The sequence below is a fragment of the Hyaena hyaena genome, unplaced genomic scaffold, assembly GCF_003009895.1.
Source record: "Hyaena hyaena isolate Hyena2069 unplaced genomic scaffold, ASM300989v1 scaffold_108, whole genome shotgun sequence".
NCBI lineage: Eukaryota > Metazoa > Chordata > Mammalia > Carnivora > Hyaenidae > Hyaena > Hyaena hyaena.
Window position 1 is genome coordinate 2,543,841 of NW_024080741.1, and position 25,610 is coordinate 2,569,450.

The 25,610-nt window shown below is 48.6% G+C and overlaps 3 protein-coding genes across 7 annotated transcripts in view; 1 reads left to right on the top strand and 2 right to left on the bottom strand.

The window, feature by feature from the left end:
* ITFG2 (integrin alpha FG-GAP repeat containing 2) overlaps positions 1 to 8,175 on the top strand; it is a 24,364-nt gene extending 16,189 nt beyond the window's left edge. Inside the window, exons 13-14 of one of the 4 annotated variants that reach the window (XM_039236324.1) lie at positions 3,202 to 3,357; positions 7,975 to 8,175. The gene's annotated coding sequence lies outside the window, so the exon portion shown is untranslated. Of the gene's footprint in view, positions 1 to 877; positions 1,378 to 3,201; positions 3,358 to 7,918; positions 7,934 to 7,974 lie in introns of those variants that run through there. The other 3 variants (XM_039236323.1, XM_039236325.1, XM_039236322.1) reach the window with 3 other exon arrangements.
* The window catches only part of NRIP2 (nuclear receptor interacting protein 2), a 19,807-nt gene extending 3,102 nt beyond the window's left edge, over positions 1 to 16,705 (bottom strand). Inside the window, exons 1-4 of the mRNA XM_039236354.1 lie at positions 16,612 to 16,705; positions 5,250 to 5,431; positions 4,575 to 4,919; positions 752 to 904 (exon numbers count right to left, since the gene is read on the bottom strand). Coding sequence (XP_039092285.1) covers positions 752 to 904; positions 4,575 to 4,919; positions 5,250 to 5,431; positions 16,612 to 16,705 — 774 coding nt within the window. The remainder of the gene's footprint in view (positions 1 to 751; positions 905 to 4,574; positions 4,920 to 5,249; positions 5,432 to 16,611) is intronic.
* A 2,600-nt stretch (positions 16,706 to 19,305) lies between these two features.
* TEX52 (testis expressed 52) lies at positions 19,306 to 25,343 on the bottom strand. Of its 2 annotated transcripts, none has more exons than XM_039236291.1 (3): positions 25,244 to 25,343; positions 23,586 to 24,136; positions 19,306 to 19,794 (listed from the first exon to the last, which is right to left on the bottom strand). In XM_039236291.1, exons 1-3 carry the CDS (start codon positions 25,313 to 25,315, stop codon positions 19,500 to 19,502), a joined length of 918 nt encoding a protein of 305 aa, XP_039092222.1. In that variant the 5' UTR covers positions 25,316 to 25,343; the 3' UTR covers positions 19,306 to 19,499. The 2 variants fall into 2 exon arrangements, with proteins under 2 accessions (XP_039092222.1, XP_039092223.1); XM_039236292.1 differs by lacking the exon at positions 25,244 to 25,343 and adding an exon at positions 24,875 to 24,941.
* Between the last annotated feature and the right edge of the window lie 267 nt (positions 25,344 to 25,610).

Genomic DNA, 25,610 nt, shown 5'->3' on the forward strand with positions numbered 1-25,610 from the left:
TGTCATTTTCTCAATCCAGACATTTACTGAGCACCTGCTACGTGCCAGAAATGTTGCTGGAAGGTACAGCAATGAAGGCTGTGCTCAGGGATACGGGAAGTGACATCTAACTACTGCATGGTAGAAACTTTTAAGGTCTACAAAAGGGTTGTGAGTAAAGTGCCCTGGACATTGAGAGGAAGGAGAGGCGTTTCCCACTGGGGAAATCAGAAAAGGCTTCAAGGAGGAGGTAACATTTGAGGCCTTAAAAGATTCTAGAATGTGGACGGAGACTGGAGAGCAGGAAGAGAAAACGCCACACAAAAGCCGTGGCAGAGGAGCGGTGGATGTTCAGAGCTGCTTGGGTGGTCATATGGCTTCAGAGAGGACAAGGCTGTCACCTGGGAACACACGAGCTTTTTCTGAGGGGGTTGCAGGATGCATACGTGCACACCATATGCATCATATGCAGCATCATATGTGTCATACTTCATGCCTGTAGAACACACTACGTGTGTGAGTAGTTACACATGCACATTTGGAGATTATATCTGAGAAAGGGAGGGGTGGCATGGACACATGGAATTACACGGAGGGAAGATGGGCTGAGGCAGAGAGTAAAGAATGTACATGATCCCATTTTTAGGTCTAGCCTCGGGGGAGAGGTGCCTTTTCTCCTTCCCTCCTTCCCTCCTTCCCTCACTGCCCAGGGAAGTGAGCCATTCACAGGCAGGATTGTTCGTGAAAGCCAGCGCCCTGGGAAGTCTCTCACCTTGCAGTTCACCAGAAGAGCAGGAATCTGTGTTTTGCTGGTCTTCCTCCTGCTCTCCTGGCCGGGAATTGGGGCCTGAGCGGGTGGAGACTCGCCCTGAAACCGACTTTGGTTCCCCTCTACCAGGCGCCTTTGGATCACGCTGTGCGGCTGCTGGCTCCGTCACAAAACAAAGAAGGCAGACAGGTCTAAACCCAAGCATCCCCGCCACTCTGTTCCCCCACCTTACATCTCCCACCATGTTCTCCCCAGCCCCACCCCCCAGTCCCGCATCTCATGGGAGTAAGAAAGGGGCAGGAGTTTGCCCAAGTCCCAGCCATCAGATCATTCTAGCAGAGTGAACCCCAGTCTCAAATCATATCGTTTTGCCGGGACCCCAATAGATTGCTCAGCAATGAAGAAATGGGAAGAGAACAGTCCATTCTGGATTAGACCAACCTATTGGCTGCCAAGACCTCTCAGGAGCTAGTATTATGCTTGGGGAACTTTTTGTCTCAGGTCTATATCACATGTTTTTAACATTTTCCTCCTTTCCCCCACTTCTGACCTCATCCTTCAATGGGCTGCAGATCCCAGGGTTCATGGTGTGATGGAAAGAAGTCAGACTCAACAAGAAAAAAAAAAAAGTCACATCTTCAAAACTAGGATGCTTGAACTGTCCCTCACCTGAATCCACCTTCACTGCACCTGGTCACTTTACTTCCTAAGTTCTGCCGGCTTTGCTTCCTGTATATAGAGTCCATCCCTGCTTTGTGTTACTGCTTTTATTCAAGCCTCCCCTCAGCTGTCTCGGATCACTGGATCGCCTCCCTAAGTTCCTAAGAACCAGCCTCCAGTACTGTTGTCTCTCAGACACACCTGCTCAAAGCCAGTGATTATCTAAGACCCTTGCTACGCAGGGGTGCCTGGGAGGCTCAGTCCATTAAAGGTCCACCTCTGGATTTCAGCTCAGGTCATGATCTCACAGTTTGTGAGTTTGAGCCCCACATCAGGCTCCGTCCGCGCTGACCTTTTGGAGCCCGCTTGGGATTCTTTCTCTCCCCTTCTCTCTCCCCCTCCCCACCTCAAGCTTGTGCCCTCTCTCAGAATAAATGAATAAACTTAAAAAAGATAAAACCCTTGCTACTCAAAAGTGTGGTCCTCAGATCTGTAGCTTTGACATCATTTGCCATCACTTGGAAGGTTGTTAGAGATGCAGAATCGTGACCTACTGAATCAGAAGCTTCATTCTAACCAGATGCCCTGATGATTCGTGTGCATATTAAAGTCTGAGAAGCAGCAAAGGAAAACAAAACTAGTCATGCTACTCCTGTTTAAAATCTACCAAAGCACGCCTGCTTCCTGTTGCATGATAAAGCCCAAACTTTTTCAGGTGATGCACAGCCCAGATGACCTGGCCATCACCTGGTCCTCAGTCTCGTCCCTCGCTCCACATATCTGCCCCCATTGATCCTGCTTATACTGCTTGTATCAGGTTGCTTGTTCTTACCTTTGCTCCTGCTCAACCCCCTTCCCAAGACCCCTCTTTCTCATTCTTCTGTAGGCCAGACTGGATGCTGGTTCAAGATAGTTTGTTCAGGAACTACTCTTTATTTAGGAGAGAGGTTTTTATCTAAGTCTGGAATTCCCTGTGTATCCTATAATTAACACAGTGGTTCCCTCCTCCAGGAAGCCCCCTCTGACTTCCTCGAACTCTTCATTCCACAGACTAGGCTGTGGCCAGCGTCCCTTCTCCTAGCTCCCTTGGTCATGCTTCTCACAGACGTTATTTGTGGATTTTACTCCCCCATTAGCCTGGAGAGCCCGTGAGATCAGGCCTTTATACCGCAAGGCTTGGCTTAACATATAGTAGGCACTCAATAAATGCTTGTTGAAGAATGACTCTATCTGTCCAGGCTCCACACATGCTTCTCCACCTGCCCTTTCTTCTTGGGAACGTGGGATTGTTTTCCTACTCTCAGTTTAATGAGGCCCTTGAGACCCGCTGCTCCCGCCAGCAAGGCTGCCAGCAGGGGACCCAGGTCTGGGAAAAGGGCAGTGAACTCTGGGACAGGCCGGAAAGAGCGACTCTGCAGTTCCCAACTCTCCTCCCACCTTTCCCACGATGGACACAGGCTTCAGGCTTCCACTGCTGTGCAGTATGCCCCAGAGTTACCCTAGGGAGGGAGTCAGTGGGGTCCCCCCCCAACCTGTTGTCTTCACGTCCAGAGCCACACAAGGTAACTGCTTGAGATCAATTCGGGAGGTCCTGAGGCAGTGGGCTGAGGTACAAAGCTCAGGACTTACCAGAAGGCCGGACCTGCCACTCTGGGATGGCAGTGTTCACAGAGCCTCTAGTCCAGGGTCAGATGGATGTAGGGTGGTCTCCAAACCAGAGAGGCTCTGAGGTCCTAGCCACCAGGAGCCAAAGCACAAGCTTCCCTGTTATCCTGTTTTTCCCTGTTTCTCAGCTGCGCTCCTGTGTGTGCAAAGCAGCCCTGAAGTTCCCTGGACTGAGATCAGCCTGATCACTTTTCCTGTTTGGGGGCTGCTGGGCTGAAGCTGGGAATCTGCTGGCCTCTCGGTTGGGTTCCTGGAGGAGGAACCTTTCGTCTGGGAGGAATCTGGTAGGACTGGGTCAGGAAAGGGAAAGAGGGGCTGAGTCGGCGTCCAGGCTGACTACAGCCTGAGGCCCCTGGAGTTGACTTTGCGCCCCTCAGGTTGGAGGAGGGCCCTCCTCTCAGACCTTCCGATGAGGAAGTGGGTGAGGGAACTAAGCGCTTCCAAGCCCTTCTACAAACGCCCTCGTTTCTTCTAGAAGAGCCAGTAGGCACAGAGGATTCCATAGTCTCTGGACCCTACAGAGCTCACTCTCTCAACCTAAATGGAGTCGTAGCTGGAGGCATAATCATAGCTAGACCTTAGACAGTGCTTTCTGTTTTCCAGGCTCTCTGCTAAGCCCCTTGTAGGCATCAGTTCATGCAACTCCCACAGCAACGCTGTGAGGGAGATACTACTAATTTTGTCCTCATTTAGCAGATGAAGAAACGGGTTCCGAGATATAAAGCAACTTGCCCGAGGTAGTAAGTAGCAGGGCCAGAATCTGAACCCAAGCGGCATGGCTCCAAAGCCCACGCTCTTCACCACGGTCTCAGAGGGGGACGTGTGCACGCAGCTGCCCCTGACCCACTCACCTCCTCGTTTTTACACCCCCCACCCCATTCCCTCTGGAGGCCACGGCTGCTGCAGAGAGGGGAAAGAAAGGGGCCTGGGAGGGCCATTGCCCCTGCGAGGCAGTGAGGGGGCACTCAGGAGGCCGGTGGCCCAGGCGAGAACCATATGAGACCCCGAGGCTCTGGAAAGGATGGAAGCCTTTAGTGCTTCCATTATGGAAGGAAAAGGCAAATGGATGGTCAGACCTGGTAGGAAGGAATCTGTTGTTTAGGGACAGGAGAGAAACCATAACCCTAAACTGGCCAGGCCTCCAGGCCCTCCCAGCAGTAAATGACTGCTCCAGAAGGTTCCTGTGTCCTTGTAAGCCTCTTCCCCGAAATAGGACAGCTCCTCATCACCCCAAGATAAGTCTTGGGCCATTTGGGCTATTTGAGAGAAGCTGAGCAAGACTAGGCACCCCAGAGCCACCAACCCATGGGAGCATCCTGGGTGAAGAGTCTGAGGGTAGTCACAGCGGAGACCCTCCGTCTGGGACTACTTCTGCCCCACGCTAAGCAGGGGAGAGGGGATCGGAAGGTTAGGGTCTGGACTTCCCGGCCCTCTACCCCCCACCCCCCACCCCCAGGATACAGGGGGAGAGGGGGGAAGGGTGGGGAGAGGGCTGCCTCACCAAGTCCTTGGAGGTGCCGAGCCTCTTGAGGCTGTCCAGGGGGAGCAGGTCGGCAGAGTCCTTGTGCAGGAACCGGGTGGCCTGTCTGAGCCGGCGCTGCTGGCTCAGGGGCGCTCGGTCCAGAAGCGCTGCCCCCTGCGCCCTCCTCCCGGAGTCTCCCTCCTCTCTCCCGGCCTCCTGCCTGCTGCTCGCGGCCCCTGCGGGGCTCGCGGAGCTCGATGAGCAGGGGGGGGGCTGCTGAACCGTCCTCGCCTCCATCCCCTCTGCCTCCCGCGGCCCGCCGCCTCTTCCCGCCTGTCCCCGTTCCGCGTTCCCCGTTCCCCGTTCTCCGGGGTCGCAGCTCTCCTAACAGGAGGGTCTCCCGGGGGCAGAGGAAATAAATAATGTGCAGGAGCGGCAGCGTCAGACACCAGTTTCCTGAGATTGCAGTAGAGGGAGTGAGGCTCCGGCTGGAAAAACCCAGCTCCAGGAGGTGGGGGGGGGGGGGGGGGGGTTGCTGACAGGCTCTGCAGCGCGTCCAACTCTGGGGTCCTGGTGGGAGCGGTTGGTGGACGGGGTGTGCGTGTGTGTGTGCGCGCGCGCGTGTGTGTGTGTGTGTGTGTGTGTGCGCGCGCGCAGGGGTGCCTGCAAGCACGAGGGGTGTGACGGTGTTGTAAACTGTCAGGGTGTTGGTGCCAGCTTGTTGGAAAGGCGGTGCGTGTGGGTGTTGGGAGGCAGGCAGCCTGCGTGCAAGGTGCGCGTGTGGGATGCGGGCACGTGCGTCCCTGGGCAGGTGCCCTCCCGTCTCCGCTCTCGCTGCCCCGCTGTTTCCTGCGCCGGGGTTCTCTGCAGTTTGGGCTTGGGGTGCAGGCCAACAGCTAGGTTCGGAACAGAGACGGGGGCGACATCAGGAGGGCCTTCCCCCCGACCCCCCCCCCCCCCGTCCCCGTCAACAGGAGAGGCTTCACCCTTCTGGGTCTCTACCTTTCAGTGTGGCAGTCGTATTTATTCTGGGTTCTGGGTTCCGGGGGACAGCAAGAGCAGCTCTGAATCTCCCCCCAAGCAGCCCCCCAGCCCCTCCCTCTTCTTCTTTTTTTTTTTAAAGTTTATTTATTTATTTTGAGAGACAGAGACAGAGCACACAAGCCAGGGGTGGGGGTGGGGGGAGAGAATTCCAAGCAGGCTCTGCACTGCCAGCTCAGAGCCCAGTGTGGGGCCTGAACCCACGAACAGTGGGATTATGACCTGAGCCTAAGTCAAGAGCCAGTCACTTAACTGACAGAGCCATCCAGGCGCCCCTCCTTCTTTAATTAAGGCTTCTGGAGTCCTGGCTCTTTAAAAAGTATTAGAATTCAAACACACAAAGTTGTAAAGAATAACCGATACCTTTTGCTGGCCACCCCGGTTTAAAAAAATAACCACACTATTATAAATATAGTTGAAGCACCCCCTTGCACCTCTCCTTCTCCCGAGATAACATCCCTTCCTCAATTCTGCGTTTTAGCATTCCCATACTTCTTATACTTTGTATACATATACGTATATATGTATCCTAAGCAATATATCATTTAGTTTCACCTGACCCATTATATATGTCTTTCTGCAATTTGTTCTTTTTTGTTCAGTATTTTATTCCTGAGATTCATCCATGAGCTATGCATTCTCTTTAACAGCTGTATGTTATTCCTTTATATGAATACATCACATTTGGGAAATTTAGATTATTTCTCTACAAACAATAGTGCTATGAACATTTTTACACATGTGTCCTGGGCCATGTATGAGGATTTTTTCTAGAGTATATACCTAGATGTGGGATGGCCAGGACATCAGCTCACAGCATTTCCCCTTTGGCATAAAGCCAACCTGCCGTCCAGAGGATTTATACCAATGTGCACCCCAGTCAGCTGTGTCCGGGGGTTCCACACCCTCCGCTTCCTCACCAGCACTTGGAATCAACCCTTTTTATAGCTCTGGCTCATCTGTCATCAGATTTTTCTCTCTAGCCTTTTATCTTCACCATCATCAAAATGCATTGACAAGCACCTGCTCACTTGTGTTGGACACTTACAGGCTGGGACCCCTGACTGAGCCCTGCTCCCTGGGGGCGCAGTCTGGTCTAGACATCCTGAAGGCACACACACATTCAGACAGACAAGATGTCCGTATTAGGTATTGTCACAGCCATGACAATTATATGAGGAAGAATTGCATTGTGATCCCTCTTTACAGACGAGAAAAGTAGTTAAGTTGTACGGGTTAAATTGTGTCTCCCATAAATTTGTACATTAAAGTCCCAACTCCCAGCACCTCAGAATGTGACCTTATTTGGAGATACGGTCTTTATTTTATTTTATTTATTTATTTTTAAATATTTTTATTTCTAGGAGAGAGAGAGACAGCGTGAGCAGGGGAGGGTCAGAGAGAGAGGGAGATACAGACTCTGAAATGGGCTCCAGGCTCTGAGCTGGCAGTCAGCACAGAGCCCGACGTGGGGCTCGAATCCACGAACCGCGAGACCATGACCTAAGCGAAAGTCGAACGCTTAACCGATTAAGCCACCCAGGCGCCCCTTTATTTTATTTTAAATAATTTATTGTCAAGTTGGTTTCCATCTAACACCCAGTGCTCATCCCCACAAGTGCCCTCCTCCATGCCCATCAGCCCCCTTCCCCTCTCCCCCACCCCCATCAGTCCTCAGTTTGTTCTCAGCATTAAAGAGTCTCTCATGGTTTGCCTCCCTCCCTCTTCCCCGCTATTTTTCCCCTTCTTCTCCCCCATGGTCCTCCGTTAAGTTCCTCCTAATCCTCCTATATGTGCAAACATGTGGTATCTGTCCTTCTCTGCCTGACTTATTTCGCTCAGCATAACACCCTCGAGTTCCATCCATGTTGCTGCACATGGCCAGATTTCATTGTTTCTCATTGCCATGTAGTATTCCATCGTATAGATAAACCACATCTTCTTGATCCATTCGTCCGTTGATGGACACTTAGGCTCTTTCCATGTTTTGGCTATTGTTGAGAGTGCTGCTATGAACTTTGGGGTACATGTGCCCCTAGGCATCAGCACTCCTATATCCCTTGGGTAAATTCCTAGCAGTGCTATTCCTGGGTCATAGAGGAGTTCTATTGTTCATTTTTTGAGGAATCTCCACACTGTGTTCCAGAGGGGCTGCACCAGTTTACATTCCCACCAACAGTGTAGAAGGGTGCCGTTTCTCCACATCCTCACCAGCATCTATAGTTGGAGATAGGGTCTTTAAAGAGATAATCAAGCTAAGGTAAGGTCACTAGAGTGGACCCTCATCCAATATGACTGTATCCTTGCTGAAAGGGGAAATTTGGACACAGAGTTACACACAGGAAGAACACCATGTATTTTTGGTTTTGTTTTTATTTTTGTTTTTGTTTTCTTTGAGGACAAACACCATGTAAACATGAAGGCTGAGAATGGGTGATGCATCTAGAAGCCAAGGGACACCAAAGGTTGCCAGCATCTGCCAGAAGCCAGGAGAAGGGCCTAGCCAGGTTCTTCCTCAGCACCCTCAGAAAGAACCAACCTTGTCAGCACCTTGATCTTGGACTTCCAATCTCCAGAAATGTGAGACAATAAACTTCTATTGTTTAAGCCATCCAGGTTGTGATACTTTGTTATGGCAGCCCTAGGAAGCTAATACTGAGAGTTAGAGATCTCACCTAACATCCAGTTACTGTCTTCCAGAGCCAGGAATCAGCCCCATTGTGTTCTGTCTCCCAAGTCCTGCTCAATGTTCACTGTGCCATAAAGAGAAGACTAATGGGGATGAAAAGCATGGAATGAAAACCAAACTATAGTATGATTCCATTGATTATGTTCTGGCCCACTCACAACCTCGCTTCACTTAAACACAGTTTCAGTGGACTATTCCAACCCCTTCCCAGGCCTTGGCATCCTTTACCACCACATGTTCACCTGGGATAGAGGTTGAGGAGGATCCATTGACATGTTGCACTGTTCCCTGTAGTTGTTTCAATAGGATCAACTGTATGCATTGATAGGTGAGTGAGCCGCCTACATACTATGATGCTGGGCGGGCCCAACACTGAAAGGCATCTCCTCCAATTTTATTCTTGGCAATTCATTCCTTAAGTTTGAAAATCCTTCAACATCTTCAAGACTCCTTCACTAATCCATTTCTTGGAAAAGTAATGCTATCAATGAACAAGAAGGAGGTGATTCCAGAGCATGCAGCAAAGTGGCGTTGGGCCAGGCTGATGACATGAATGGGATGTCTCCAAACTCATTGGTGCACTTAGTTAAGTCTGCAAACTAAACCCATGGGAGGAGTAAACATATCTTTGGTGTAGAATGGAGCCTTTGGTGTTTCCAGTTTGGATGCAGTGAGGTTGGGGATGGCATCACCTCTTTTCCAGTTCTGACAAGGCTTTTGTTGCCTGGTACTCAGAACCACTGGTGCTCAGGAAATGCCATTCTCTGGAATAAAACTGTGAAAAAATACTCAAGTTGGTCCCTGGGTTCTGTGACCCAAACTAATACTGTCTCATTCACTACGTAGCTCACCAGCTTGGAGTGGGACTAAGGGATAAAGAAGCTCTCTTTTGCCTTTTTGTATTCTTTGTTCTCTTCCTTTGTAAATTTGTTTTTTCCTCAAGTGGTAGGGAGAATGAGAATGTTTTGGCAATGCAAAGCGGAGTTTTTTCTAAGGAGCCAAAGATGAACCCAATGCAATCTACAGTTCCAGGGCAATTCGTATCAAAATACCAGTAGTATTTTTCATAGAACTAGAACAAACAATCCTAAAATTTGTATAGAACTACAAAAGACCCTGAATACGTAGCCAAAGCAAGCTTGAAAAAGAAAACCAAAGCTGGAGGCATCACAATTCCAGATTTCAAATTATACTACAAAGCTGTAGTAACCAAAACAGTATGGTACTGGCACAAAAATAGACACATAAATGGAACAGAATAGAGAGAACCCAGAAATAAACCCATGGTCAGGCAATCTGTGACAAAGGCAACAGCACACAATGGGGAAAAGACAGTCTCTTCAACAGATGGTGCTGGAAAAACTGGACAGCCACATGCAAAAGAATGAAACTGGACCACTTTTTCACACCATACACAAAAATACTCAAAATGGATTAAAGATATAAATGTAAGACCTGAAACCATTAAAATTTTAAAAGAAATCATAGGCAGTAAACTCATGGACATTGACCTTAGCAATACTTTTATGGATCTGACTCCAAAGGCAATGACTACAAAAGCAAAAATAAACAGTTAGGAATACAGCAAAATAAAAAGCTTCTGCACAGCAAAGGAAACCATCAATAAAACAAAAAAGCAACGTACTGAATGGAAAAAGGTATTTTGAAGTGGCATATACAGTAAGGGGCTAATATTCAAAATATATAAAGAACTCATACAACTCAACACCAGAACCAAAACAAACAAACAAGCAAACAAACCCACCCAAATAATCTGATTTGAGCAGAGAACCTGAATAGACATTTTTCCAAAGAAGACATACAGATGGCCAACAGACACATGAAAAGGTGCTTAACATCCCTTATCATCAAGAAAATGCAAGTCCGAACTATAATGAGATATCACCTCACACCTGTCAGAATGGCTAAAATCAACAACACAAGAAACAACAGATGTTGGTGTAGATGTGGAGCAAAGGGAAGCCCCTTGCACTGTTGGTGGGAATGCAAACTGGTGCAGCAGGGTGTGATCTGGAAAACACTATGGAGGTTTCTCAAAAAACTAAAAGTAGATCTATCATATGATCCAATAATTCTACTTTTAGGTATTTACCCTGAGAAAATAAAAACACTAATTCAAGAGGCACCTAGGTGGCTCATTTGGTTATGTGTGCGACTCCTGATTTTGGCTCAGGTCATATCATTCATGAGTTTGAGCCCCGCATCAGGCTGTGTGCTGACAGTGTGGAGCCTGCTTGGGATTCTCTCTCGCCCCCTCTCTCTCTCTACCTCTCCCCAACTTGCATGCTTGTGCATTCCCTCTCTCTCTTGAAATAAATAAATTAAATTAAAAATTTAAAAAAAACCCCACTAACTCATAAAGATATATACACCTCTACATTTATTGCAGTGTTATTTATAATAGCCAAGATATGGAAGCAACCTAAATGTCCATCAGTAAATGTATGGATAAAGATGTGGTATAAAATCTCACTACTGGGTATTTATGCACAGAAAATGAAAACACTAATTGGAAAAAAATATATGTATACTTATATATATTACAACACTATTTACAAAGGCCAACATATGGAAACAACCCAAGTGTCTATCCACATATAAATATGTAAAGAAGATGTAGCGCGCGCGCACGCGCGCACACACACACACACACACACACACACACACTGGAATACTACTCAGCCAGAAAAAGGGTGAAATCTTGCCATTTCTAGTAACATGGATGGACCTAGAGTGTAGCACGCTAAATGAATTAAGTCAGACAAAGAAAGGCAAATGTCACATGATTTCATTTATATGTGGAATCTAAAAAACAAAACAAATGAATAAACAAAAAGCAGGAACAGACCCATATATAGAGAGAACAAACTGATGGTTGCCAGGGGGAGGAGGTTAGGGGGATAGGCAAATCAGGTAGAGGGGATTAAGAGGCGCAAACTTTAAAAAAAAAGTCTTATTTATTTTTTTTGAGAGAGAGGATCTGAAGCAGGCTGTATGCTGACAGCAGTGAGCCCAATATGGGACTTGAACTCACAAACCATGAGACCGTGACCTGAGTTGAAGTCAGATGCTCAGCCAACTGAGCCACCCAGGAGCCCCAAGAGGTACAAACTTCTAACTGTAAAATAAATAAGTCGTGAGGGTGAGAATTATCACCTAGGGAATATAGTCCATAATATTGTAAAGACTTCATAGGGTGACTGATGGTAACCACACAATGGAGAGCACTGCATAATGTATGTAATTGTCAAATCACTATGTAATACACCTGGAACTAATAGTATATGTCAACTATACTTTGACTTAACAAAATCTAGCCTTGTCTAACTGTTAAAAAAAAAAAAAAAAAAAAGATGGTGGAGAGTGCCAGGGAATGTTTTTATCCTCAGCCGGTGGTCTGTGTCTTTGCCAATAACTTACCTCACTTTCCTCCCCTGGTCATTTTTTTTAGCTTATTTATTTTTAGTAATCTCTATACTCAACATGGGGCCTGAACTTACGATCAAGAGTCACACACCCTTCTAATGAGCCAGCCAGGTGCCCCATCCCCTGGTCATTTTTTAACTAAGGTTATAGAATTCAACAAACCAATTCATTAACAAGGAATAACTACATTGAGCTCTAATGATGAGACACAGGGAGAGAAGGCTTCCAGAAGCACTGTTCATGAAGTAAACCAGTCTTCTACTGTGAGGAACAGAGGAAGTGAAGATTCCCTTCCAAGACACTTGGGAAATATCTGTAATTTCTCTCACTTATTTCATCTTGTGGTTCACATAGATGTTGAAGTGAAGGATCCAGATTCAGAAATTTCACGAGAAGAAAAATGTAAGTGTGAGATTTGGCTCTCACTCTGAATTATAGCAAGTTTTCCTTTCTTTCAGTCAAAAAATATTTATCGAGTGCCTACTATATGTCGGATGCTGAGGTCGGCTCTGGGCCTAAGATGGTGAACCAGATGTAGGCTCCGCCCTCATGGAGTTCACATTGTAAGAAGGAAGGCAGACAAGGAGCAAGGACATTTATAATGTCAGGTTGTGGTAACTGCTGAAGAAAACTAGAGCAGGGTGAGAGGAGAGAGAGGATGGGGGGAGGGGGTGGGTGGATGACATTGCAGAGATGAGAACAAGGTGAAGGCTGTGCACATACCTGGAGGAAGGGCGTTCCACACAGAGAACTCAGAGTATTACTCAGGTAAGATAAGGTAGGCTGGGGCAGTGCTTGTCCTCACACACACCCTAGGCAGGTTGGATTTACACGTCTCAATCCCCTCGGGCCAGCCCGGCTCCTCGGTGAGCAGTCAGTTGCACCGGGAAGACTGACTGGGGTATCAAGCATTGTGTCCTGCCATGGAGAGAATAGAGCCATCTCGTCTACCCCAGGATGCGCCCTCTTCCTTGCTCTCCTTCGCACAGGGCTCTTCCCATTTGGGTTAGCAAGCCGCCAAACCCTGAGTCCGACACCCCTGAGGGAGCTGCGATTCCCTCGGCTGAAAGAGAGCACAGAACACTGCTGCATGGGTTCTGAGAACAGCCAGAGGGTGATGGGTCTTTGTATTTCTGGCAATGAGGAAAGCTGAGAGGGCCTCCTAAGGTAAGGTTTTCTTGACTTTCACCGTCATAGGCCCTCAGGTCTCTCGAGAACTTTCTGCCTTCAGATGAAACCAGACCACACCTTATACTTGCCATTGGGTGTCAGACAATCCTTAGCAAGTCTAGATTTGTGCTGACCAATACGTCAGTCTCCAGCTACATACGGTTATTGAGCACTTGAGGTGTGGTTAGGCTGAAGAGAGCTTTGCTATAAGTGTAAAATATACACCAGATTTTGAAAACCATACAAAATAACAATGTGAAATATCTCAATTATTTGTACCTGGAATACATTATTTTATGTTGATAATATTTCAGATCTACTGTGTTAAAATACAGTACATTATAAAAACGAACTTCACCAGTTTCTTTTTACCTTTTTAATGTGGCAACTAATAAATTTAAGGTTACATATATGGGTCTATTATATTTCTATTGGGTGGCGCTGGTCCAAATAGATTCACAGCTGGTTCCTTGAACCTGATCTAATCTACTCCAACAACTCTCCACTGATTCAGGGAGTTCTCCTTTACATCTAATCTAAATCCCTGTACCTACATTCAAAATCCTCGCCTTCGTGTCCAAGCCTCGGTAGAGATAGAGATGAATTGGTTCCCACCTTCCTTGTGATATGCTTTCATGCCTCTAAATATCTTTATACCTCTTCTTTGTAACCTTTTTTCTTCAAGGCTGACTAGTTTCAGTTCTTATCTCTGATGGTAGGGATGGGAAGGAAAGCTTATTTGGCACAGGGAAATCACCCAGACATTGCTCTGCCACATAAGGAAATTCCCAGAATATTCTACATAGAATGGGTTATTCAGAGTAGACAAACAGCTCCCTTGAGCCCAGGGAAGGTTAAGGGCAGCCAGTTCTATTTCAGGCTTTCTCTGGCCCTGTCAGATCTGCTGAGGACAGGAATGAAGCTGTTCTCCAGAATTCTCCTGTCCAGCAAGGGTCCCAGGAGGCTGTACCCGTTTCAAAACGTATCACCCTACCTCCACCCCAAAAACTACCAGCCTAAGACGACTTTTTATATCTGACCCTTGGATAATTTTTTCCTATTCTGTGGGTGGCAAAACCAAGTCACAGAAAGTTCAACTGTTCATCTCTATTGATGAAAACAGACTGAACACGGTATATTGAACTCAGACAAGCTTGGTCAAGCATTGCAGCTCAGCCATTAACTAACTGGGTGACTCTGAGTGAAGTGCTTAATCTTTTGGAATCCATTTCCTCACTGTAAAACTGAAATGACATGTAATTGTAGAATCGCTGTGAAGTTTACATGAGAGGCAGAATAGCAAAATGGTTAGGGGCCCTTCCAGGCCTCAGTTCACTCATCTCTAAAACAGAGATCATAGAGGGATCTATCTGATAGCATGTGAGAATTAAATGGGGCGATTCTTGAAAAGTTCTCAAGACATTGCCTAACACATAAGTACGGAGTAAATGTTTGCTATTATTTGGAAACTGTACATACACATACAGGTGTGTGTGCTTGCACGCACATGCACACTCTTAGATGCCTCTCCCTCTCGCTCCCAGAGTACAACTGGGTCGGTTATCCATGACATTATTTCTTACACTGTTTTTAATCGTTTACTTGTCTACCTTCACCAGATCCTAGGCTTTCTAAAGGTGGGTCTTTTTCTGTCTGTATCTTTTCTCTCTCTTCTTACACAAAATTAGTTGAATGCAGTGGGCAGCAGGACTCCAGTGGGCAGAGGAGGAAATACATAGTTATTACCCCATCTATGCAGGTGATGAGGCACTAGAACAGCCTGTCGAGTTCCCCACCAGAGTTTTTCAGCCGCAGAATCCAACTAACGCCCTAGGAGATCACTCAAGACCCCAGAGTACTCATCCCCCCTTTCCTGTGCACCTAGAGGACTTATTTGCCAACTCTTCTCATCTGCGGGTCTCTTTGCCGAATCTGGATCCTGTAAACACCCTCAGAGGATCTGACCAAGCTGCCCAACGCCACCAAATATTCTGGACCTCTGAGCTTCAGAGACTCCTGTCTTGCCTTTCCTCTGGCTTCAACATTTCTCCTCCTTCTTGCGTTTATCTGCTTTCTTCCTGCTTCCATTTCTCTCCATTTCTCCCCTCCTCCTTGCCTGCCCTTGGCACCTCTGGACATGACCTTCGTTTCCTAGTGATACTCGTGCTAACAAAGTCAGCGACTATTTTCTAGAAGCCACGTATGATACCTAGTGTCAGTGTTCAGTGGACATCCAGTGGGAGTGATGGTGGGCCGAGGGGAGTCTCCCAGCTAAACCTTTACCTCTGAACAAGGGCAAGATGCAATAGCATTAACTTACAGGCGTGGAGGCGTTTGTGAGGTTCTGTCCTGGGACCCGTAGAGTGCGGGTTGGCTTGAGATTACCATGAGATGGGGGACTGTATGAGTAGCCACAGAAAACCACTAAATAAGATGATAAATAGGAAGAAGCAATGGTTTACACTGTAAACAAATACATGTATGTGGTTCAGTCGACAGTACAAGTAGGAGAGGGCTTGGAAGTGGATGAGAAGCAAGAAGACGAAGGGCTTGGAGTAAGTGGGTCAGTGATGAGTAGAAATGAGAGGGCAGAGGGCCCTGAGGAAGGTGGGAAGTGAGTCTGGGGAAGCCTGGAGAGAGAATGTCTGATTTGTCACATAGGGGGGCAGCAGTGGGGCTTTTTAAGACATGGCAATTACACAGGACAACCCTGGCAGACAGCCAGCTGAAGAACGAAGACTGAAGATCATGGTTGGCAATGTGGCTGGCCCTGCATCTCCCCCAGGGGCTCCCAGTCCCACAGCCTCCAGCACTCATCCATTCCTCAGGCCCCAGTAACTCGGGGATCTGAACTGGCCTTGGCCACCTAGCTCGTGAGACTAAACCTGGTGGTTGAAGAAGGGGAAGTGTGGACGCAGAAGCAGTTCTGAGGCCTCTGTGCTGGGTGAGATTCATCAGTTTCCATGAGGCTTGTGGCATTCAGCAGAGCACAAGGTGTCCCGTGGGGTTGGTGTGCTGGATATGTCAGGAGAGTGATGTTCACCCTGCTTCCCCTCAAAAGTTGTGGTGAGGAGCGCCTGGGTGGCTCAGCTGGTTAAGCCTCTGACTTTAGCTCAGTTGAAGATATCATGGTTCATGAGTTCAAGCCCTGCATAGGGCTCTGTGCTGCCAGCTCAGAGCCTGGAGTCTGCTTCAGGTTCTGTGTCTCCCTCTCTCTACGCCTTTCCCCTGCTCACACCCTGTCTCTCTCTCTCTTAAAAATAAACTTACACTTAAAAAAAAGTTGTGGTGAGAGAGTAGATCACTAAGGCAGACCTGGAATCCCTTGCTCCACCCCAAGAGAGGCTTTCAAGGATGCCATATTCATGAGTGTATGTTTCGGGGGTAAGGGATGTTCATGGCTGCCAGCAGGCTGAACTGGGGATAGCCTTGGAAAAGTCCCAGGCCAGGAGGGTGTATGAATACTATCGTTGTCCCTCAGATCTCCACGGCCCACTGCAGTTCAGGAATTTCCAGAGTTGCTTCTGCGGTTCAGGCTGGCCGGTGGATAAGACGACCTCCCATAATGCTGTGGTCCCCCTGCCAGCAGTGAGAAGATTGCTATCCAGAGAAGGCAGAGCAGACGGCTGGTGGGTGGGATGGAAGTCCTTCTGACGTGAGGCTAGCAACCTTCAAAGTGGTCTGGGTCTGCCAAGGCAGGAGTCCATGTGAGTGCATGGACTTTCTTACCTTTCTGCTTTCCCACACCTTCCAGGCCAGGGGGTAGGTGGGCTTCTCTGAAGAACTCCAGTGGCCTACTTCTTCCTACTCCGCAAACCTTCATATCAACCCTCTAAGTTTCCCCAGGGCCTCTCGTTGTGGAGATGACAAAACCCAGGCATCATGGGCAGAAGTAGAATAACAGAAGAGAGGCAGGATGGAAAAACAAGCCCTTGAGTCCTGGCTCCCAGCCTCCTTTCTACTGCCAGGAGGGGCAGGAACTGTTGGGCTTTGTGGCCCCGAGCAAGTTACTTGTCCGTGGGCCTCAGATGGCCATCTAAACACTGAGGAGATTCAACTTGTGTCCTCACGGCTTGCCCAGTTCTGATGTGTTAGGATCCTAGGTAAGGGGACCTCCTGCTTTCCACCATTATTCCTTTTTTTTTTTTTAATGTTTTATTTATTTTTGAGAGAGAGAGAGACAGCATGAGCAGGAGAGGGTCAGAGAGAGGGAGATACAGAATCTGAAACAGGCTCCAGGCTCTGAGCTAGCTGTCAGCACAGAGCCCGACGCGGGGCTCGAACCCACGAACTGCGAGATCATGACCTGAGCCGAAGTTGGACGCTTAACCGACTGAGCCACCCAGGCGCCCCTTTCTACCATTATTCCTAACCCAGAGTGGGGAGAATGGGCACACTCCCAGAGCTCTGTCATGCCCCTGGAGTACTCAGAGAATTCTCCTCCACCCTTTGGCTCTGGTCGTCCCCCCCCCCCCCCCCCCCCGCATACATATCAGGGGGAGAAATGTTAAGGAGGAGGACTATTAATAGAACTATAGATTTGGAACTAGAAAGAAATTTGGAAACTCACTATATCACACCCTGTTTATTGTAATCATTTTTATTTTATTTTTAATTTTGTTTAATATTTATTTTTGAGAGAGAGAGAGAGAACAAGTAGGGGAGGGACAGAGAGGGAGACACAGAATCTGAAGCAGGCTCAAGGCTCCGAGCTGTCAGCACAGAGCCTGACACAGGGCTCAAACTCACGTGCTCTGAGATCACGACTGGAGCTGAAGTCGAACACTTAACTGACTGAGCCACCCAGGCGCTCCTGTAATTATTTTTAATTGAGATGAAGTTCACATCACAAAATGACTACCATTTTTTAAAAGTTTATTGAGAGAGGGGGAGGGGGCAGGGGAGAGTCAGAGAAAGGGAGAGAGAGTATTCCAAGCAGGCTCTGCACTGTTAGTGCAGATCCCAGTGTGGGGTTCGATCTCACGAACCATGAGATTATGGCCTGAGATGTAACCAAGAGTCCGACATTTAACTGACTGAGCCACTCAGGCGCCCCAAACAATTACTATTTTTAAAGTGTACAATCCAGTGGCATTTTGTTCATTCATAATGTCGTGCAAGTACCACTTTTTTCAGTTCCAAAATATTTTCACCACCCTAAAAGAAAACCCTGTACCCACTGAGCAGTCAGTCCCCATTTCCCCCTCCCCCAGCACCCGGCAATTTACCCTCTGTCCCTATGGATTTACCAATTCTAGATCTTTCATGTAAATAAAGTCATCCCATATACAGCCTTTTGTGTCTGACTTCTTTCATTCAGTGTGATATTGTCGAGGTTCATCTACACTGTAGCAAGAATCAGTACTTCATTCCTTTTTATGACTGAGTAATACCCCATCCGTTGTTTTCATCCCATGAGTAATGATTGGTTGATATCTTCGTTTATGGAGGGCCTACAATGTGCCAGTGGCTTTATGCCACTTAATTGTAGCCTCATAACTCCCACTGTGCCGAGGAGGAAACTAAGAGCCTGAGGGTAACAATGCTCTTCCCAAAGGTCATAGAGCTGGTCAGTGGTTAAACCAGGGCTAGGAGCCTGGTGGGGTTTTGATTCCCAGGTACTTAAGGGGCTCGAGAAAAGTGGGCAGAGGACAGGGGCCAGAAGGCCAAGAGAAGCCCAGCTGAAGAAGATGACCAACTTGGGCTGTGACGGGGGCAGGAGGAGGTGAGGTGGGCCCCCACCGTACAACTTCTCCCCTTCCAGCCACCTCCCTGCCGCCCCTTCTACTGCGCCTCCCATACCCAGTCTCGCTGGGTCAGCACCTTTCTGACCAACCCGGTTTGCCTGCCTCCACTCCAGGCGTCTTGTCTCTGGCCCCCATGACAAAAGCTAAAGCTTCTGGGTTTGACTGCAACACAGGCCCAAGGCCCTGACGTAATGCTCTGGGGTGACCACTGTTTTACTATGAATCTCTACCTTGTACTCTCGTCCCTCCACAGAGCCCTGGTCCTCCGTCCTCAGACCTGACTCCTCCATCCTCCGGCACTAGCCGTGGCCTGACCTCTGCTCCCCCAAACGCTGCGTGGGAACTGCAACCCAACCCAGCAGAGCTGCTTCTGGCCTTTGTCCAACATCAAATGGTCTAGGGGGTGTGTGTGGAATTGAGGTTATTTTGCCTAAGAACCTGCCTGTACCCTGCCCAATCCCAGTTCTGTTCCAAATGGATTATGGGGGTAAAGGTAACTTCTTATCCACATTTCTCACAGCGCCTTTTCCCCCATCCCAACGCGCGCGTACACACACACACACACCTTCTTCCTCCCCACTCCTCATTCTGTCTCTAAAACCTGTATCCCTTTCTTCTCTCCCTTGCTCTACCCAACTCAGTCCTCCCACCTGCTGTGAGAGAGTCCTCCAAGGAAGACAGATCATCATTTAGAGTTTCAGTAGAGTGTCCGGGAGCCTGAGGGACAGAAGTAGCCCGCAGCTGGAGGGATGGTGGACAGGCTCTGTTCTGCAGAAGCCAGTCGTTCAGCCACCCAGAGGCTTCTTGCCGAAGGTGCATTGGTTGAGAACACTGTAGCCCACCGTGGTCTCTGCCCAGCTGGCGGCTTTTCTAGATCTGTCCAGGCTTTCTCTTGGTCTTCCTTGCTAAGGTTTTACCAGGTTGTGCCTTAGAGAGCTGACAGAGGGGCAAGGCAACCCGGTTCTCTATCAGGGCTTGGTAATCCCTCAGGAGGTCCCGGCTCAGGGGCACACTAGGCAGCAAGGCCAGTTTTAGCACCTTCTCCTGGTAATGAGGCAGAGGGTTCGGGCAGGGCCAGCCCCTGGCGAAATCATTGGGAAGTGGGTTGGGCATGAGCTGGAGGCCTCTAGGCTCAAACCTGCCGCCAGCTGAGATGTGCCGGTACCTGTGGGAGGAAAGGGGCGTGGAGAGAACAGAGAGGTCAAAAGAGAGATGCAGGCATGTGGAAGGAGTAAGAAGGAAAAGCTTGAGGCTTTTTTTCATAGCCTTGTCAAAGTTTATTTTCACAATGCTACAAAAGTGAGCCTCAAATTTAGAATTCTTCATGTTCCTTTTGAAAGAACATTTTTTGAAAAGCCTGAGTATTAAATATCAAATCATGCTTAAAAATTCTAAGGACTTGGGGAGGCTGGCTGGCTCAGTCAATAGATCCGACTTTTGATTTCAGGGTGTGGAGTCTGAGACTGAATGTTGGGTGTAGAGATTAATTTAAAAAATTATGTAGGCTTTCAATGAGAGACTCTTGAATGCTGAGAACAAACTGAGGGCAGATGGGGTGGAGGGAGTGGGAGTGGGGTGAGGGGCATGGAGGAGGGCACTTGTGGGGATGAGCACTGGGTGTTATATGGAAACCAACTTGACAATAAACTATTTATAATTGAAAAACAAATTATGTAGGCTTTCAAAAAAAAATCTGACTCATTTCAAATTATGACAATGATAAAACGCCAACCAATGAAGATCCCAAACTAATATTGTTCAAAATAAGAAAGAATCATCCTTGGGATCCTGTTAGATTTTGATGGTGGGAAAGCCTGCCCAACTGTCGTCATTGATGTCAGTGCCCTAAGAAATAACGTATTTATATTCTGAAATTATATTTGTTGTGCACATCCTGAGACTGAGGTATAAAGCCATGTTCTGCCAATATTTTTCTATTAATCTAACACAAGCTAGCAAGTGATCATGTTGTAGGGAATAGCTTCTGTGTCTTCTCCTGATTGGATATTGGTCTATGCCATACAGCATGCATCCTGTGTATTTGGTGTTAGGATGGTGAAGTGATGTTGTGTAGATGGTCAATCCCCCATCCTTTTTACATATTGTCTGTATCTCATTATGCAGATTCCATCTTTCAGTCCCACTTCCTCTGCTCACACAGTACCAGCAAAAAGAAAGAATGAAGCTCAAGGGCTCCTTCTCATCACTGGTGAACGTGATGATGTCTCAGAGCCCTTCCTGCTCTGACCTGCTGCCACGGGACACCTGGTCTGATGGCTCCCTCTTCTACAGGCCTGTAGTGTTAGGGTCAACCGAGAGAAATGGACTTTTAAAGACATAGGTGAATAGTGGCAAATTTCCTGTTTCAACATGCTTTGCAGCTTGTCCAGCAGATGTCCCCCTGTTTACTGTTTTTGGTTTATCAGACATTCTCAGGTCTGGCTCTACATTAGAATCACTCCTAGGAGCCTTTTGAAAAATTCTTCTTAATGTTTATTTATTTTTGAGAGAGAGACAGACAGAGTTCAAGCAGGGAAGGGGCAGAGAGAGAGGGAGACACAGAATCCAAAGCAGGTTCCAGGCTCTGGGCTGTCAGCACAGAGCCTGATGCGGGACTTGAACTCATAAACCATGAGATCAGGACCTGAGCCGAAGTTGGAGGCTTAACCGACTGAGCCACCCAGGTGCCCCACTCCTAGAAGCCTTTTACAAATTCTGGTGTTCAGGCTGCCCACTCCCCAGGCCAACTAAGTTAGAATCTCATGGGTGGGGCTCACATATTTTTTAAAAAGACCCAGGTGGTTGTAATGTACTACCAGAGTTGATGTATGTGTAAATGGGTTTATGTATATATAGAAATCTTCTATTTATGTAAAAATGTTTGATTTCTCAGCAATGTCATGGGTATGTATAAATGTTCTATTTCCCAGCAATATCATGGGTTTATGTATAAATGTTCTATTTTGCACCAATATCATGGACTTCTTGAAGCTTAGACCTGTCTGAAGTCCTTTCTGGGTCTCTTATGCTCTAAATGTGTTCGCTCACTGATCTGGAGACATTTTTAGACTATTTTTTAACGCCTCAAAAGAACTGCTCAAAAGGAATAACAGGACTGGATGGGCCTTTCTTCCCACCATTCTGTCTTCGTCCCACCTGATGAACTTGCACATATTCTTCAAGGTCCAGCTCACGTACCACGTCCTCTGTGAACAGTAAAACCTTGCCTGGGACTCCATTCCTGGCTCCAGGGACTGGGCCTCCAGCAGCAAACAGAGGAGCCTTCTCTCACGGGGACGATGTACTAATTACAGGATTTACTGAGCCCCCTGTCTACACCAGGCACCCCTGCCTTTTTGTCTTCGAACAACCCTGCAAGGTACCAGGTACATCTCCAATACAGACTTGAGGAAGTGAGGCCTGAAGAAAGTCACGTTACTTTGTTGTATAGCAAGTTTGTGACTGAGCTGGCTAGGCTGCAACCTAAGATGTGTTTGGCTCTTGAACCCATGTGGCTTCTACCATCACACACAGGTTTACTGTTTGCCAAGCATCATGCTCAGCTCTTTTCATGGATAATTGTATTCCTCTTATGCTGTCTTTATAGCACCTTATATCACATCAGGAGTAGCTGTGAACTTGTTTGATTCCCCAGGTGGACAGGAGGGGAAGCGGAACATAGAGGTTAAGAATGCAGTTTCAAAACTGAGCTCTCTGGGTTCAGATCCCAGCTCTGCCACTTCCTGGCCATATGAACTTGGGCGAAATAAGTGACCTTTCTGTTTCAGATGCCCCCTCTGTAAAATGGGGTTGACAGTAACAGTTTCTATTCGGGGTGGTGAGGGGTTATAAATAATAGAGCTCAAGTGATTAGAACCTCCGGCACTATCATTTCACTGAAGTTTATTTTTATTTTTTGAGGAGTGATCTAAGTCTTATCACCTTTGCATCCCTCGTGTTAGCACATACTAGCAACCAATAATCTGTACTGTGAGGGCTGCAGAGAGAAGCCAAGGTCCTGAATGATCTTCTATCAAAATCACCAACCGCTGGCATTAAAAAAAAAAAATCAAAAACCTCCACAGCCTCCCCTCCAAACCCCCAAGACTTCTGTTGATACCCTTGGGATTGGAACTTGAGATATTCTGTCCTTATTCCCCACCCCCTTTCCTGCCTCTCATCCTCTCACCTAGACTGGACACAGTAGGGAGAGATGTGTGAACTCCAGTAACTCATTCCACACTCCTGTCTCTTCTTAGACCAGTCAACCCTCCATCCCCTTTTTCCTACCCTTCCAGCCTTCACCCGGTTTCTGCACGAAGCCTTCCTGGGGGGAGGCTCCAGCCCACAGCAACCCCTCCTTCTTCTGAATTTATGTAGTAACATCTGTTTTTTGTATCATGCTCTCATATATTTGTTAACCCATTTTATCTTCGCCCAGGTTGGTAGACATGGTGTTTACCGTCCCCATTTTACCGATGATGGAATTGAGTCTGGAAGAACGGAACAATTTGCCTCGTCTGGACCTTAACCTAAACCTCTGACTCCAGATCTCGGGTTTTTCCACCAGTAATTGATATCCTTACCACAGGCGCTCTCTGTGTCACACCTGGGGCACATAGCACGTGTGGGCTTGTATGGTTAGCTGACTTTCCACGTGTGGTAGGTCTCTGCCTTTCATAAGGTCCCTGCGAACTGACTGGATGATATCTCTCTCTAGCCAGGGCCTACCAGGTGTTAAGCACCTACTTGTAACCCCTGCATTCTAGTTAAATGGTTCAGCCCCTCCCCTGGCTGTCCCCTCTCTTGCCCCCATACCTTCCTTCGAGCTACATTCAGAACAGTTTAGTTGTCAGATGACCAAAGGCAGGGAAGGTTAGGATACCAAGGTAGGCATCAGAAACGCGAATCAGAGAGAGAGGGAGGGGCCACCCCTGAGGAAGGAGCTCCTCTTACTTCTTGAAGTTCTTCGGGGGCAGGATGTTGCCCTTGGCATCGAGGGGTGGTGCCCTGGCTTCACTCCTCAGCTTGAGTTTCTCCAGCTCTCTCAGTTCCCGCACCGTCTTGGCGGTCACCTGCTTCTTCCTGTGGCCGTCGGCGAAGTTGGGAGTACAGCGGATGAAGGTCAGAAAGCTGTTGGGACCCATCCAGGAGGGCGGGGGGATGGGGGGCTCCGCTGGGGGGCGGCCGCGGGCCCCGGAGTCTGTCAGCCAGCGCCACACGTTGCTGTCGTAGGGCCTGTCGGGCCTGGTGGGAAAGGTGGCGGGCAAACGGCCCACGTCGAGCCACGTGTGAAAGCCCCACGTGTGCGGCGCTGCGTCCTTCCAAGGGCGGATCAGTCTGCGGCGCACCTCGGATTTCACCTCGGTGCAGGGCGGCGGCTTCAGGGCCAGCCGGTGGTAGACCTGCGGGGTGAAGCCGGGCCACTCCCCGGGCTCGCGGGGGAGGAGGAACTCACGCTGAGCCCGCGACTGGTAGGTCGGGAGGGGCTCAATGGCGCGGGCCATCTAGGGAAAGACAAAAGGGAGCCTGGGGGACCTCTCGGCCTCTGTGTCCCCGGAGCAGGCGCAGAGGGAGCAAGCTGCCGGCCTCCTCGGACCCCGGACTCTCATCGGGACACTGGCCGCGTGCCGGAAGCCGTCTCTCCGCGCCTGCCCTGCCGTCGGAAGTTCCGTCTGCCCTGCGCCTGCCCCGCCGTCGGAAGTTCCGTCGGCCCTGCAGGATTCCCCAGCTTTCGCTCTCTCCCTCCGTCTGGTCTGTTAGGTTTTGATTTCCCTGCTCTCCACGCTTTACTCTGTGTCTCTGCGCTCTGGCTCCCCCGCGCTCCTGCCAGGAGCTGGGGCTCCTAACAGGGCACGTCAGGCCCGGGGAAACTGGTGGTGGGGGTTAGTGCCCGTTACCCGGCAACGCATAGTACCGCGCAACACATAGCAGGAAGCTCTGTCTCCAGAGAATGCAGCCCAGGGAGCTCTTCTCTCCCCGACTCCACCTGTTACTCGTTTCTCCGTCATTGCTGCATTTCCCTCACTTCTCCTCCAAATACAAGCAGGTATGGAAAACATCTAGCAGGATGCTTCCGTCTCTTTTTTGTGTCCCACCTCCCGGTGAAATAAACAGTAGCAAATATGTATTGACACTGTGCTAAATACATCTACAACTCAGTTAACTCTCACAACCCCGAGAGTGTTGTTACTGTCCCATCTCAGAGATGCAAAGAGACCCCATGAGGGTAAATAATAACTCACCTGAGTGGCAGAGCTGGGACTTGAGCCGTCTGTCTGCGCTATTTATCATATATGCTCTTCTACAATACCTCTCCCTCCTTTCCACCCGAGGACTTTGCTTCTAAAAGCTCACCTGTCTCTTGGGCCTACTCGCCTGCCATTTCCACAGGATCACCCCGGTAGGTAGGGCTGGGAGGTCTAATAACTAGCCATCTCCTTTCCTCTGCTCAGAGCTCTGTGTTCACAGTAGCATAGGATTAAGAGAGGAAGGCAGTGGAGAGCTCTGAGCCAGATCTACTGACCAGAGGAAAGTATGGCCATCCCAGGGGGAGTCCTTAGCTCAGCAGGGTGCAAACAGATAGGCTGTAGAGATGGGGCCCCACCTCCTACCTGCAAGATAGGTTCTTGGACATGGGGTGGATTATTCCGCCCTCTGAGTTGTCTTTGTGGGCTACTGGCCATCCCTCTTCTGGGCCTGACTGCCAGGAGGAGCGGCTTGGTAGGGAAGACTTTCCTGGCAGCATTGTTTGCTGTTGGGGTTGCTATGGTGATGCTCCCTAGGAGGGCTCATCAGTCCCCTGGGCCCTGGATGCCTTTCAGGTAAGACAGGCATGGGATAGGACTCCTAAGTTTGGATTGCAAAAGATGGTAACCAGGGGGGCTTCTGGGGACTTGCCTAGGAGGGCAGGAAGAGAACAGCAGGGCAGGCTGGCTTCCTGGCCCTGGATTAGGGTGGAGGTGGTCAGGAGGCATCTAG

Bases quoted from the DNA above. Each gene is read 5' to 3' on its own strand.
- TEX52 (XM_039236291.1), bottom strand. From the start codon at position 25,315: ATGGCCAGTAGCCCACAAAGACAACTCAGAGGGCGGAATAATCCACCC. The intron at 24,137-25,243 runs GTAGGAGGTGGG...GTCTTTCCCTAG, and splicing joins TCCAAGAACCTATCTTGCAG to ATGGCCCGCGCCATTGAGCC. The intron at 19,795-23,585 runs GTAAGAGGAGCT...TTCCTCCCACAG, and splicing joins CCCCCGAAGAACTTCAAGAA to GTACCGGCACATCTCAGCTG.